Source organism: Parasteatoda tepidariorum, chromosome 2, assembly GCF_043381705.1.
Source record: "Parasteatoda tepidariorum isolate YZ-2023 chromosome 2, CAS_Ptep_4.0, whole genome shotgun sequence".
In the NCBI taxonomy this organism is placed as follows: Eukaryota; Metazoa; Arthropoda; class Arachnida; order Araneae; family Theridiidae; genus Parasteatoda; species Parasteatoda tepidariorum.
The window spans coordinates 42,870,707-42,886,548 of record NC_092205.1 but is presented as its reverse complement, the minus strand read 5'-3'; the positions used below and the strand labels follow the sequence as shown (position 1 = coordinate 42,886,548).

Here is a 15,842-nt window from a genome sequence, read left to right as displayed (position 1 = left end):
TTGCAAAGTCATTTTGATGCTACTGCCAATTTGATATTTTGAATAAAGAGTAACAAGACTTCTATATTGGCTCAAAAGTTAGTGAAACAAATTACTTTAACGAAAGAAAATATTGCCTTACACGATTTAAAAGAATGCATTCTTAATCTTAGATTTTTCCCCCAGATGTTTACAACTAATAAATCGCCTTCTCTTGCTAAATTATTTTTTTTTTTTGGTGTGAAATATTTGATTTTTCGGGCTGTTGTATTCACATTTTTTCTCATTTAAGACTTTGCAGTTAAGTTGCTAGACCTACAAGTTTGGAATAGCAACATTGTTTGGAATGATGATTCGGCCATTATTATGAATTTTTTTCCTTTGTCAGTTCCTTAATTCTTTTTAAAGTATAGCTTAGCTTTGTCAAAATAAGAGCAGCATTTTATAGATATAAGTAAATATAAATTAATTTTTATTCCCATTGTACCAGCTTAATTGCTAAAGTAACAATGTCTTTCCTGAGAGTTCATTATGATTTCATTCAAGCACTTTGATTGCATACATAACTTGCACAATTTCTCCAAAAGTTTATTTTTCAGAATTTCACATACCCCTATTTCCAGGAAATCCTGCAACATGAGCCTGAGCAGCAGTGACCTGATTTTGAGAGTTCAAAAGCATCTGTTGCAAAGCAGCAGGATGAAATCGTTGACTTTGGGCCAATGCCTGATACTGCCTATTGTCAATGGCACCTCGCTGGAGTTGAAGAGCTGCAAGCTGTCCCAGTTGGTTTAATTGATTCAGTGTATTTGTTTGTGCTAGAAAACAAAACTGTAATTAATATAAAGCCTATAATTTAATATTTTATTGATTTTAATAAAATATAATAATACTAGCTGAATACTCATTCTTCGCACAGAGCAAAACAAGGTAAATAACACTGTGCTGAACACTACAGAGTACAGCATAAACACAATTAATAAAGCTAAAATAATTCCAATTTCTTATTTTTTTATTATATTTTATTGCCATTTTTGGGGAGGTGGGGTGGGATTTAGGTTGCTAGATTAAGCAAAACACAAAGGTTAACTGTATTTAGCATCATGCTGTTACTAGACTCCATCTCATGATGGAAAAAAACTGCCACAATCAAGCAATTTTAGCTTGTACTTATCCTTTTAGAGGGGTTGTAAACACCTCTTTCCACATTGTCTATATTGAAACAGCACACAATTGGTTAAGTAACAAAAGGTATTAAATATATTTATATAATTCTTTGTATCTACCAATATTTTGATTATTAATAAAACTGGACTGATTATCATACAATATCAGTATCAATGACCGAAATTAATACAGTACGGCAATTTCTTACATTTCTCCTAAGCAAATTAATACCATTTCTCCACCAATTTTGCTTTTTAGTACAAAGCTCATTTTTTGGTTTTAATTTGTACTTATTAAAAAAATAATTATGCATTGCTGGCAACAATAATAGTAAGGTTACTCTTACACTTCCCTTAATATCTATTCAAATAAATTTTGCTTTTAGTTCATATATTCAGTAGACACTACAGGCCAGAGCAAGCTAGGGTTATCTCAATGAGTTTCTTTCAATAGAATCAGAAAGATACCTGTTTTCTCAAATTAGTTACTTTTATTGTTTTTTTAAACTTTTTCAGTGTCATCAACCTGAGCTGTGGAGGTTAAGGGTTAGCCTCCCTACGAGGTGCCCAATTTCGAATTTCAGTGATGGTTGGTTGATTCTGCTCCACGCTCGCACCGAACACAGTGCTGATGTAAAATATCCATAGTGGTGGATGGATCAAGTTGGCCGTCAAGCTAAGATTTTCCTCGCCATGTTAAACAAATGGAGGTTAGTTCCAGCTAAGGCTAGTTTGTCTCAATTTTCGATAAAGGAGTTCCCTTGTCTTTTGGGTAGGGTTTAAAATTACAGGACTACAGAATCTAAGATTAAATGTCGTAAACTCAGAATTGTGCAGACTGTCCAAGCTGGTTATAAAATAAAATGTCATCTATCCAAATGGAAGTCTTCTTTGTTTTTGTAAACATAGTATATATATATATTTTTTTCAATTAACATTTATTACCATATAATTTAAACAGCATTGGCCTTAATAAAAATACAGTGATTTCTTACATTTGTCTTAAATGAATTAGCAGTTTCCCAAAATTTTTGCCAGCACAACCTTTTTTTATTTATTTTACAAACAGTTGATTTTTTAAACACATAACAGGATAAATGTGGCTTTAGATAACTTTGGAAATACTAATTTGGTGATGTAGTCTACCTATATTTCAGTTTGTCAGACATAATGAATAAAATATTAAAGATAAATAAAAAATATTAAAGAAGGTGTAACAAAATATTAAAGGTGTAACAAAGTTTATAGATTAATGAGAGCTATATGCAAGCAGATATTAATGGCATTACCTTTTAAATTTCTGATAAAACAGAACAGTTGGTAGTATTATTTATATCAAAGACCAGTTGGCATAGAAAAAATAACCAAATGAAAAAAAAAATCCTTTAAAATAACGTCTCTCCTAAGCGATCTAGTTAAAATGTTTAAACTATTTTTAGGATAAAGAGCTTAATTCCTTCCTTTCATCCACTGTCCGAAATTCAGAATGTTGGCACAAAAGGTTTTGAAGTTTATACACACACAGACAAACTCTTTCTTTTATAATCAGATGTTCTGCAACACAGACAGGATGCAGAAAAATTAATGTCAATGATTTTCTTGATGCTGCATATGTTACTAAACATGCGTAGACCCTTTTTTTTTTAAACATTTCACACAGTACAACCATGTGTTGTGTAGTTCATTCTAAACCTCTCACCATTCAACAAGCACCTTCTATTGATACATATAAATACATAAAAAGATAATAATAATAAATTATGCAAAAAAAAAATAATTTATTTGAATGAAAGAAAATATATCTAACCTCTGATTGGATTTTGTACTGAGTTTCTCAGAAGGGGAAAGTTCACATTAGATGATGGTACATTGGCAGTTGAAGCCATACTTACAGGTCTCAATAAACCAGTATGGTGTGGGTTTAAGGGTGGTGGCCTTTGATTAAGTGCAGCATAAGTTGCAGCCATTTGTAAAGGAGGCATTGCAGAAGCATTTTGTTGCCTTGCCATCTGTTGATGCCAGGTAAATTTATTTAATGCATCCATGCTTGGATCCATGTCATGAATTCCAAGACCTAAATATTTAAAACATACATATTTTATTAAAAAAAAAAAAAATCTAATAAGAGTTTTGATTTAAGCCCATTCATTATTAGCAAATACATTTATTTGATACATAACTGCTACACATATTTCAAAATTTTATTTCTATTTTTTTAATTTTATTTCGGCAAAAGACTGTTCTAGGGCCACAAGTTAAATTTATCTATTACTCTTAATTTTCTTGAAATTCCTAAAATAGAATAATGGTGTTTTTAGAATAAAAAGTATTATAATCATATATCTAGTAAAATCAAATTGAATAATTGCATTTATAAAATAGAAATTTAATTTGTCACTAAAAGTTAATTTGATAAAGAACTTTCATTATCTACTACTGTTTAAAACACAATAAAGTAAATAAACAAAAATAATAAGGGTACTTTTCTCCCAATGCTCAATTTATAAAATCACAATGCAAGCTACATACAGAAAATAAATTAATCATAAATAGAAAAAATATAAGCTACAAATAGGGATTAATATGAGAGTAAAAGATTTTTATCAAAAAGCACTAAGAAAGAAAAATATAGTATACAAAACAATATTGCAACTATTTTTTTAAAAAAAAAAGAAACCACCAATTTAATATTTATTTTTTTAGCAAAAATCACAATAATATGAAAATCCTACAAATTCCTAGTTATAACTTAAATTTAATAATATAAACATATTTCTTAATTTTAATACAGATACAATAGTTAAAGGACTATCTTAAAATGCACAAAAAATTTGTTCAAAGATAATTCAGATAATTATTATTAAAAAAAAAAAATTATATATATATGAGTGTAAATTTAGCAGGTAGTATGAAATATAAAGCAACACAATTTTGTCCTTACAATTTCTCTTTTTTTAAAAAAAATATATTTGTGAATTAGTTATTTTTTTAGTCTTTCAGTAATAATTAAAATAAATTTTTATTCAATAAAAAAACTTTTCTATGGTTCTGCACAAAATACTTATAAAAAATATACAGTAATTTAAGGGAATCTAGTTAAAATAGCTACAGCCAATTTTCCAAGCATAATTATATTATATAACATTTATCTTAAAATGTGTTGCAGCAAGTATTTGTTCATTATATGTGGAAAATTAACTAAGGATATATTAACTTTATTCTTATAAGTTTTTAAACAATGAAAATATTTTTACCATAATATATATATATATAATAAAATAAATGAAGGTATATTTTTTTAGTAGATATTTGTATAGCGCACATCTAGAGAAAATACAATTTCTTTTGAAATCTATTTCATTGTTAATAACAAAGTAGATAAAATAAAAAAAAGAAGTTACACATTTTTTAAAATAAATTCTGAAACTTTTGATTGTTTATCACAAAAATTTCAACATGAGCTTTTTCTTTTTACTTAATTACAAAAAGCTGCTTACATTATGTTTATTCCTGGATAGTGTCAGAGAAAAAATTAATTTTCAAACAATACTTTAAAAAAAAGAAAAAAGTATTGTTTAAAACTAAATTTTTGGCAAGCATATCAGTCATAATGGTTCAAACTGAAAACTGTTTTATCAGTCTTGAAGTATAAGCTTTCTATTGCCTTTACAAAATATCAATATAAATGTTGCATACGCCATGCAGCGCCACCTGTAGTTGAGCAGACTCCCTCTACATTCACTCACTGAACGGCTACGGTGAGCGAGCTCATTAAGATGTTCCAGCTCTAATTAATTTCTATTGTCATTTAAGTGTTTTTGTCATAATAAAAGCTTTAAAACGCAACCCTAGACTGCTTTGAAGCTTCATCAACACTCCCCGTCCGTAACATGGGGGCTCAGCCAAACCTGCTCNTAGTGCAAGAACTTTTACACAGACTCTCAAATTTTTTTAAAAATTTATTATTTTCATTTTGAATTTTATTACATAAATCAAATATTAATTGAACATATTTAACTGAATATTAATAACAAATTTCTATTTTAATCATCAAAATATTCATATTGATCATATTGTGGTCATTTTCAGAAGTGAGATAAAAATTTTTTGTAGATTTATATATTTGAAAATATCTTTTTATTACTTATTTTCTGCTAGTTTTATAGGTTGAAGAGAAATTCATTTGCTTAATAATTTTGAAAAGTGTATTTTTACTTCATCAACTATATATTATATTAAAATTGAATATATTTAGAATTAGTTTAGATTTAAATTTTCATTAGTTTACTGTTTTATATATCAATTCAATTGTCAAAATATTTCTGTCGTCAATATTTTCTTTTTATTGTGATGTTTAATATTTACCTTTAAAGCAATTAGTCGGAGACCGACTAAGTCAGGATGACAGAGTGTTGCATACGCCATGCAGCGCCACCTGTAGTTGAGTAGACTCCCTCTACATTCACTCACTGAACGGCTACGGTGAGCGAGCTCATTAAGATGTTCCAGCTCTAATTAATTTCTATTGTCATTTAAGTGTTTTTGTCATAATAAAAACTTTAAAACGCAACCCTAGACTGCTTTGAAGCTTCATCAACACTCCCGGTCCGTAACATAAATGCTAAAATTTATAACTGGCAACAATTACTCTCTTTACTTATTACTCCAGCATGAGCTCATAAAATAAAGATCTAGAGAGAGATAAATAAATTTTCCTCAACAATATTACTTCCTTCCTATATTGAACATTGCAAAAATATTGACTAACTGTAAAAGAAAAGTTGAAAAACAGGCTAATTACGCTTAATAGACACACAGAAAAAGTGAAATAAAAATTTAAAAGACTTAATCAACAACTTACCCTGATTGTTACTTGATAAAAATGACTTGTTATGTGTGACTGGAGGTTTATTAGGTGCCATTGCACTTCTTGCAAGATCATTAGTCGGGTTAAGAGGTTGAGTCATACCAACTTTAACAATAGGCCTGCCTTGATTGGGAATGACTAATGGATTAACAGAGTTCAATGCACCATGAATAGAGCGTGGCTGATTATTACCTTGCCCATGAACAGCTCTAGGACCTTGGTTTAAACTGGCACTGGTGTAAGAAGATGTGAGGTGACTGTTATTCAGAGTGGCCAAATTACTTTCAAAACTAGTTTGATGTCCAGAATTCGGCATTGTAACAGAATTTGATTTTGGAAAATTCTGAATGTTATCAGATATTTTGGACTCAATACCTAAAATGAGTATAAAAGAATTATTAGTAGCCAATCAATACTTTTATATAGAAATTTTTCAAAAAATAATGTTTTAAAAATTTATATAAAACAGAAATTAGTTGAACGTCATCACAACATGACTATTAAAAAAGCAAAATAAAAGAAAATTTAGTAATCAATTCAACCAGCTTTTGCTTTACGGATGGAGCATTGAATATGAAAAAAGTAAATAAAGTACAAACTAAAAATAATTATATATCTATTTTGATTTATTAAGATTAACTTTAGATTTAAAAAATGCTTCTTTAGAGCAAAGGTGTTACAAAAGGCAAAATTCAGCATTTTAGCTCTTTGGAGACCAACTACGCAAACAGTCAAGTATTCAAATTAAACAAATTATAAACAAAAGAAAAAAGCTAGTTTGTAACATCAATAGAGTAGCACATTCAATGTCACTGAGGGTTGGAACAAAATTAATTTAGGATGACAAAGGACCATCACTAAGGCTCTAATTAAAAATAATTAATTTAAGAAAATAAAATAATCTAATAGTAATGACTGAGTAAGAAAGTGAAAAATGACTAGCTGTAATTATTATTAAAAGTGATTATAATTACCATTTTGACTTCCATTTTTCAGTTCTTTATTTTCCACTTTCTCTGATTGTATTTTTCGCATCACTGAAGTTGGAGTGAATGCAATAGTTGGACTAAGACCCTAATTTGAAAGAAAGAAATGATTTAGAATTTCTATTTATGAAATCTAAAATTTCAGACTCTCTAAATGCAGCTTTATATAATAAAATTAATTATTTCCTTTTTAATCAAAATTACAAATTAAAAAGATAAATTTTAATTTTATTAATACATTAACAAGATAATCCCAAAATTGGCATTAAACAAATTTGCAATTTTTAGCTCTAATTATTACCTAAAAGAAAAACATTTTTCACTAAGCTGATTGATTTAAATAAATACTAATATTTGAACACCAATTGGCGAGGTTGTGTCTTTAGCTTTTGTTGATCATCAGCAAACAAACAAAAGATAAACCAAAAAATAAATTTTAACCTTTTCATTAAAAAAAAAAAAAGTCATCTAAAGGCAATTATATTTGTAGTCATTGTATTTTTCAATATTCTAGTTGAAATAAATATAGAAGCCGAAATCATTCTTCAGGTAGCTGAATAAAAATACTTATATAAAATTAAATATTTCTTGTAAATTTGATTTTAATCAATTAAAAAAATTTGATTTAAATAATTACTACCAAAATTATAAATAGCAAAATTTTAAAAATAAGTTTCCAAATAAAATATATTCCTCAAATCAAATTAGCAATATATTTTTTTAAATCTTTAGACTGGAAGTAAAAAAAGAAACAAAAAATGCCAACATCAATAAAATTTAATGCCTGAAAGAGAAAAAACTTAAAGTTTAAAAGTAATATAAAAAAGGGGGAAAAAAAACCCTATTTTTAAAGTTAAACATAGAATTATATTGATAAACTAAAAATCAAAAAATTTTAGCAACTGTTAATAGTAGCATTTTCTTTATAAGAGGAATAAAATCTAGTAATTAGAAACTGAATAATAAAAGTTTAGGAGTGCATTAAAAAATGACTGACTTTGAACAACACTTTATTTTTAAGCAACTAATCTATAATATGTTTCGATATTTTTCAAGCAAAGATTAGTTACTTGTCTTTTGAGTTTATTTACCCTGCTAGTCAGCCACAAAGATATGTTATAAACACATACTCGTAGTGGGATAAATAAAAACTTATTTTACAGGGAAAAAAAAAATGGAATAGTGTACAGTTAAAGAAAGTGAAAATCACAAGCTGAAAAATGCATAATTCTCCCAACTCAAATATAATAAAAGTAAATTGTATCCCCCTCACCCCCCCAAAAAATAAAATACATAACTTTTAATTCCTAAATTTATTTTGCTTAGAGCAGAAAGTCTCAACATTTTTCAATATAACTTTATTAATGAAGCAATGAACAACTCATAATGATTTGAGATTAATACATAGAAAATTATTAATAGAACTGATGTATTAAAAAATAATCAGTATCAATTAGTTCAAAAATGATCAGTACCAATATCTGATTAAATTTTTTAACCCAGCTCAAGACTTAATCAAATTATTCCAGAGTAGGGGTTCTAGAAAGCAAAACACAATGAACCTGGTTAATATTTTTGTACAAAAAAGTCATTTAAAAGATAACTCCTCTATTTTTGTTGGTTTTTAAAAAAAATGAATGCCTTCCCATAAAGTTTGGAACACGGAATCCTGCGGATAAGGCTATATAATAAGTTAGAACTATTTTTAGCGTCATTATTATTTAAAATAGAAAGATATAGTGAAAATCTAAATCTTTGATTCTTCAAATTGATTATTATAAAATTCACATTTGTATTCAAAACACAAATATTGAAAATGTGGGGACAAAAAGATAATTAGAATAAATAAATAAATTTTTTTTTATTTTTTATCAAGATCACTACATACAGTTTATATGTTAATTTTCTAATAGTTATAAAAAGTATAAAGTAAATAAGCGATTCCTCTCTATTTAATAATAATAAAAAAAAAAATATTTCAATGAACATTTGTTTTAAAATTTTTTTCTAACATAAAAATGAAACAATCAGACTTGTGTTCAATATGTTAAAAATGATCATATATAACTATAAAAAATGGATGCTTATTTCTTTAAATTAACAGATGATATTATTAAACAATTTTTTATCATGTTTTCCAAAATAAAACATTTACCATGTTAATAAATGGCTGCCGACAAAAAAGAAAAATGCAGTAGATTTCATGAAATAAAATAATGTTTGCAACATATTTCATGTATAGGGGGTATATTTAATGAAATTTTTATAACTAATAATGTGAAATTATAAATAAAAGTGTATTACTCTTATAATAGCTACAAAATAAAATTTACTATAGTAGTTTCAGTGTATAGTTGACAGAGAAAATAAAAACCTTTAATATGTTCATTTCCTGAATTTACAAATTTAAATAAAAAAAGTTATTTAATCCACTTTAGTAAGTTGCAAGTATTAAAAAAGTAGTAAAAGTTAAGACAGCAGCACGATTTGTTTTTTAAAAATAACAATGTCTAAAATTAAATATTTAATTTTTTGTCAAAAAAGAAAGTTCAACAAAAAAATGCAAACCAGTTACTCTAAATAAAGTAAGACTTATTCCTCTTCAAATTAACATTACTTATGTCATCAATATTTAGTAATATTATTAAATTCAACTTCCAAATAAACAATAAGCAAAAGAAAATTAAAAAATAGGAACTTTTTTTAAAGAAATTTTCTAAGATACATAAAAACGAGAAGAATTCTTGATAAATAATAAGACTGAGAAAAATAGTCTACTAGATTTTTCAGTATCTATGTTTTATAAATAAAAAAAAAAAAATACTTACTTTAAGTGGTGATGGAGTCATGCTGTTTTTTGCAGACATAACAGGAGAGCTTGCTCTAAAAAACAAGAAAATGTTTGCATTTAATGACTTGTACAGTAAATTCAAACTGGATTTTAATAAAAGGAAAATATACATTAGATATATTTAAACATTTTCTACACTCTTTATTACATCTCTAAACTCATTAATCTAACATTTTGAAAAATAGTAACAGACTTGTTACTGATCTGCAGAGGTTTCTTCACAATTGAATTTCATTGTTAACTATCTTTCGCTTATTTTAATTTATGAATTTTTAGCACACGTCGAAAATGCAAATAGACATTGCAATCTCACTAAAGTTAAAATTTCATTTTAATATGACAGCATTAATATTATTAAACATTGAATTCTTTAACATTGGTAAATACACATTTCATAATTTTGAAAAGAAAAAAAAATCTATTTCAACCTTTTGCACATGGGCAACAAGATTTGATATGACCCTGCATCAAATTTAAAAGAAAAAAAATTGACAAAGATAAATTTTTATTCCATCAACGTGGTTTAAAAAATTATTAAACTTTGATAAATAAATTTTTTAAACCAGCCTTATACCTCAGTAAAAGAGAAACTTAGTTGATTTTACAGAAGACTTAACACTTACCTTTGTGCTTCTTGCCTCTTTCGAAAGTTTTCCTTTTGTTCTTCAAGTTTCCTTTTAATTAGAGCATTTTGTAATATAGATTGAGTATGAACAGCAAGTTCTTGTGGAGATGGAACTCTTTGCAAAACCACAGGATTCTAAAAATTTTTTTCTTCATATTAATCTATTTTAAAGTTACTTTTTCTATAATAAGCTATGTAAATTTTCACATAAATGTAAAAATTTTAAATGTAAATATTACTAAACATAAATTTCAGTTAAAAGTTTTATCGTGACAACTATATTTTAACATGATAAATATAAAATATTAAGAACAAATCATACAATGAAGCCAAATAATTAAATAAAAATGATATTTTTTATCCTGATCAATATATTACATTATAAATAGAATAGCAATCTAAAGTTTGTACCTGAACTTGCAAGGTGTTTGAACTTGCTGCATTTTGAACCATAGCTTGAGCTAAAGCAGCTGGGTGTATAGGTGCTGGCGCATGACTTAAAGCTGGTGGCTGCTGACCAAACACTTTAAAAAGAAATATATTTCAAAAACAAATATTCATAAACTATAATTAACATGTTAAATTTAACAGTTTTGATAATTAGAGTGAGTAGCTTTGTTTTTAAAAAGCAAAAAATGCTGGAAGTTATTGTAATAGTTTAACGAATAAAATTTACCAATAAATGCAATGTGCACTTAATATTACTAATGGGACACATAGCATAGTATTTGTGATAAAAAAAAGAGGAACAAGCTTTATAAGCACACTTTCGGAGTACTGGCAATTCTTTTTGCATATATTATATGTATATATCAGCTAATTATTATGAGGAGTATTTCTTTTGGAAACTAAGGTTAAATTTTGTACAATTATTATGACACAATAAATTTGATCAATTATTAGCCTTCCCTTAAAATTTGAAAGCTAAACATTTAGTGCCAATTTTAAATTATGCTTATGTACAGATTTTTATAAAAATCATGTATACTGTTAAAACTCAGCTTAAGAAGAATTTTTATTTTCAGAAAAACATTTAAACTACACTTAATATTAAAAACAGTTTTACACTTGAGAAAACTAACAAGAGGATAGAAATCCTTACCAAGAGGGGATGGTATACGTCCTTGACTAGGAATGGCTGAACCAATGGCTTCAGAAGGCATTGGCGATTGGCGAGGACTGATTCCCAAAGTTGGGAGAGCCAATGTTTGTTGAATGGGAATATCTTTGGCGGACGGACAACGGCGTTGTGGCATAGGTTGCAATACAGAAGATTGAGGTAAATTGTGAAGAGGGTGTTGTTGTTGTTGCTGCTGCTTTAATATGGAAGATAGTAGCTCACGCTGTCTTTGATACTGGATAACAGCTGCAAAATAAACATAAGGATAATTTAATAGCGTTCTCTATTTTCTTTCAAAATTGAACATTAATTAGTTGAGCTTAAATCATGTAAAAAATTTAAATCAAATAATTAAAATAGACAATTTGCAATTTTAATCGTCTCATTTGTAAAAAATACATAGCGTTAAACTTTTAAAGCTAATAATAATCAATGATTAAGATTTCTGTCACGACCTTAAAGAGAATTTGAAAAGTGAGAGTAAGCCATGTGCAAATAAAAAAAACTATCAGATGTTATGCTTCTCTTTTTTTTGCATTAAATTTCCAGAAGGCATTGATCTAAAAATATTAACTAGTAAACAATCCCTCATTTCATTATTTAGAGAGTTACCTGATTATTAGTTGGATAATGAATTAATATAACTGTAGAAAGACATTCGCTGAAAATTTTGAAATCACAAATCTTCATCATGCAAAATTGAACTCATAACAGAATCTTCAAAAACAGTTAATAAGTAAATACACTCACTATTTTCTCTGTAAAATTTAAGTTTAGGAAAGTTTAACTAGCTCAGTTTTGTTTTTTCATTATATTACTCAAAAGTTAAAAGTTTTGAAATTAAATGGACAGATAGATAAGATGCAACTACTTTTTTTGTACAATTTTCAGTCTCCCAATAGAACATGACAAATTTTTGTTTATAATAGTTACTAAGTCTTATTTATAATAAAATAAACAAAACACAGGTGAGCAAATGTAATACAACATCATAGCATACTATTTTTGAGAATCAGGATTTTAAATGAAACTGATATTTTCCTTTCTTTCTTAAATTACAAAATATCAGGTAATTATTTCAAATTTTGAAGACAAATGTAAACTAAATCATTGGAACAATGTTTAATTTTTTATTTGAACTATACCCATAAATTTCTATTTCTTAGTATCAAAATCTTATTATTTCGGAATCAGAAAATTATTTTGCATGAGTATTAGGGCAAATAATTTTTGTTTTGATTCTAAAAAAATATCCAATAGCATTATTCAACATTAACATAAACTATAACAACCTTTTAAACAAATATTGTAAATTTCCTCACTTTTAAATAACTGAGAAAAAGAAAATTTACATATTTGCCTAATGACAAAACATCTGTAAATTCTTCCCTCAAAAAATTTAATGTAAAGAAGTAGCAAATCTTAAAAAAATAGAAGGAAAGAAATAGAATATTCACAATTCATCATCTGTGGATCATTTCTATTAAGTGTTGAAGAGCTTTGCAGGCTTGAGGATGAAGGACTGACAGCTTGAGGAGTAGAGCCAAGAAGTTTAGTGATCATATCAACAGTTAATCCAGGATTTTGTTGTTGCATATGATTTTGAAGTTGATGTAACTGTTGCTGCTGATGGATTTGCTGCATATGCTGCTCGTGTTGCTTTTGTTGTAACAAATGAGCAAATATATCATTTGTGGGCTCCCTAGGAGCTTGAGAAAATTGAGTGGAAGACATTCCTATAATAAAAAATGTAAAATTTAATTTGCAGTTTTCAAAAATAAATTAAATTAGTACTTTATTAGTACTAATTTAAAATTAAGTAATGAGGATCAATTACTTTTTAAATCAGCAGTAATATTTTTAAATATTAAAATTTTTAATTAATCTTATTTTTAATTAATAAATATTTTATTTTTAATTAATTAAATATTAATATTTTTAATACCTAAATAGTTATAAAATAATTTTTAAGTGAATTTTTTACAGTTCTTTAGTTTTGAAATGCCAAAGCTAAAAGAATGTAATTCTCAACAATAATCCTTCAATTAATACTAAAAATTAAATTAGTCAAAAATTTGTTACAGCATAAAGCCATTTTAGTAACATATTTACCAGGTGACAGTTTAAACATAGGCTGTTTTTCTTCAAACATTTGGAATACTTGTTGAACAGGGGAAATATTTGAAGTCGGTTGATTTGTTCTTAACATATCCTGAAGAAGATCTTGTTCTTGAACAGCTTTTGATTTATCTAGAGGTCCAATACTTAAAGATGCAGTTGGAGAGCTTCTGGAATCGGACATATGCTGCAACTATAAAATACCAAGTCAAATATGGATTCTTTTTAATAAAGAAATAATGTGATATGTAAAAAAAAATAAAATTTTACCAGTTTGTCAAATGCAGATTTTTCTTCTTGTTTTTGATCACCCAATACTAGTTTTTTCAAATCCGCTTCTAGCTCTTGCACAGTTTTTCCAGATTCTAAAAAATATCAAAGATGCAATTTTAAGATATTGCCATGTGTACCTCACTTTTTATAGATGTTTTGAGACTAAACAGATAAGAAATTACATTGAATAGGAATAGAATGTTAAAACACTAACTTTTATAAGCATAGAGTTTTGTGCTTAAAAATATTGATCAATTTCAATAATGGCTTACTTTAAAAAAAAGTATGTTTTATAACATCTCTGGAACTTTATCACCATAACACTGATTTGGAGAACTTTTAAAACTACTCTGCCAACTTCCAAAACAGAAATATCTGATGCATCAATTTAATAATTATATATTTATTTGCCTGCAGTTAATATTTTCATTAACTGATGTTATAGGTAAAAAAATTTCATACGAAAAACAAATTAAAAAACTTAATTTTTTTTTTACATTGTTACATAATTACCAGTTCAAAGAATACTAAACATAGTAAGTTTTATAAATTTAGAAAAAAAAAGAGCTTCGATACTTTGAAATTTAATGGATATTGGATACTTACAGTAACAAAATATAAAAAGTTTGGTATAAAAATAAAAGGATAAAAAAAAAGCATAAAAATGTTACTAACACATCTTGCTATCTGATCTGAGCAAGAAATCTACTTGGAGAATATACCAAAAATACAACTGGACAACATATAAACTAAATTTTAGAAGAAAAAAAAAGCAGTTTTTTATGTCATCACTAATAAGTCTAGAATAAACATAAATGCTAAAAGGAAAGACTCCTGTATAACTTTTTGTTATAAGGACATGCATAGAAGGTGCATAAACACTACCTTTCATGTTTGCCAAAGTTGTTGTTTCGTTATTTGATTTCATTGTTTGGAAGATATCCATGATGTCTTTATTAGTATTAGACTGCATAGTTTGTGACATTGTGTAGCCAGTAGAATGTGATTGTGCTGGACTGATTGGAGTAAAGAAGTTATCCGAGGAATTTTCTGTTGGAGATGGTATACTCAGCTGGGGTTCTACAATACCTTTAAAGGGAAGTGTTAGTGTTAAACATAAAATAGAAATCAGGATAGAAGAGAAAACAAAAAGTGTTCATGAAAAAAAAAGAGAAGAAAATACATAAATATGTTGCTTTTGGATGCATGGTATATCATCCTGATTTGGATGCATATGGTGCTTTTTGTATGCCTAAAGAGATATTAGAATATAAATGTTAGCACAGAATTAATAAAATTTTAATAGGAATAAGTGGGTTTATAGTAGCAAAGAATTCATTATTTTTTTTGGTTTTTGATAGATAATAATTTGATCTGAAACAATAATTAGATTAAATTGTGGAAACGAAACACCCCAGAAATAGATTCAAATTTAAATAAATTAGTTAGCCAAATAAGATCTTTGAAAAGATTAATTAAATGTAAATATTTAAAAAAAAATTGCCTTACTGTTTAGAACATTAGCTATTAGTTCTTCTTGAAGTGAAGATCTGCGACTATTATTCCCAGATTCAGTTAGTTCATTCACTGGGCTTTCTTTGCGAAACCATTGACTGAAACGACTACAACCCATTTCATTATTTTCATTTGGGGGAGGAGAAGTACTCTAAAATAAAAAAATTTTGACGTTTAAAAACAAGCAACAAATATTTAAATTAAACATAACAATCTAATAGTAGTTGGATTATACAAATGGTGAAATACAAAATCATAGAAAAATCATAGTTAGTCAAGAAACAAATAAGAGGCGAAAAAAATCTTAAAAACAAGTAATGTATTAACCTATTGTGAACTTAC

General features: G+C 26.9%; 1 protein-coding gene across 2 annotated transcripts in view; it reads right to left on the bottom strand.

Moving 5' to 3' along the window:
- The window catches only part of LOC107445990 (eukaryotic translation initiation factor 4E transporter), a 30,555-nt gene that overhangs the window by 3,504 nt on the left and 11,209 nt on the right, over positions 1-15,842 (bottom strand). Inside the window, exons 8-20 of one of the 2 annotated variants that reach the window (XM_016060515.3) lie at positions 15,495-15,651; positions 14,871-15,074; positions 13,983-14,077; positions 13,707-13,905; positions 13,052-13,330; positions 11,577-11,840; positions 10,886-10,998; positions 10,473-10,609; positions 9,827-9,881; positions 6,987-7,086; positions 6,007-6,387; positions 2,953-3,219; positions 591-797 (exon numbers count right to left, since the gene is read on the bottom strand). In XM_016060515.3, coding sequence (XP_015916001.2) covers positions 591-797; positions 2,953-3,219; positions 6,007-6,387; positions 6,987-7,086; positions 9,827-9,881; positions 10,473-10,609; positions 10,886-10,998; positions 11,577-11,840; positions 13,052-13,330; positions 13,707-13,905; positions 13,983-14,077; positions 14,871-15,074; positions 15,495-15,651 — 2,458 coding nt within the window. The remainder of the gene's footprint in view (positions 1-590; positions 798-2,952; positions 3,220-6,006; positions 6,388-6,986; positions 7,087-9,826; positions 9,882-10,472; positions 10,610-10,885; positions 10,999-11,576; positions 11,841-13,051; positions 13,331-13,706; positions 13,906-13,982; positions 14,078-14,870; positions 15,075-15,494; positions 15,652-15,842) is intronic. The other variant, XM_043047674.2, reaches the window with a different exon arrangement.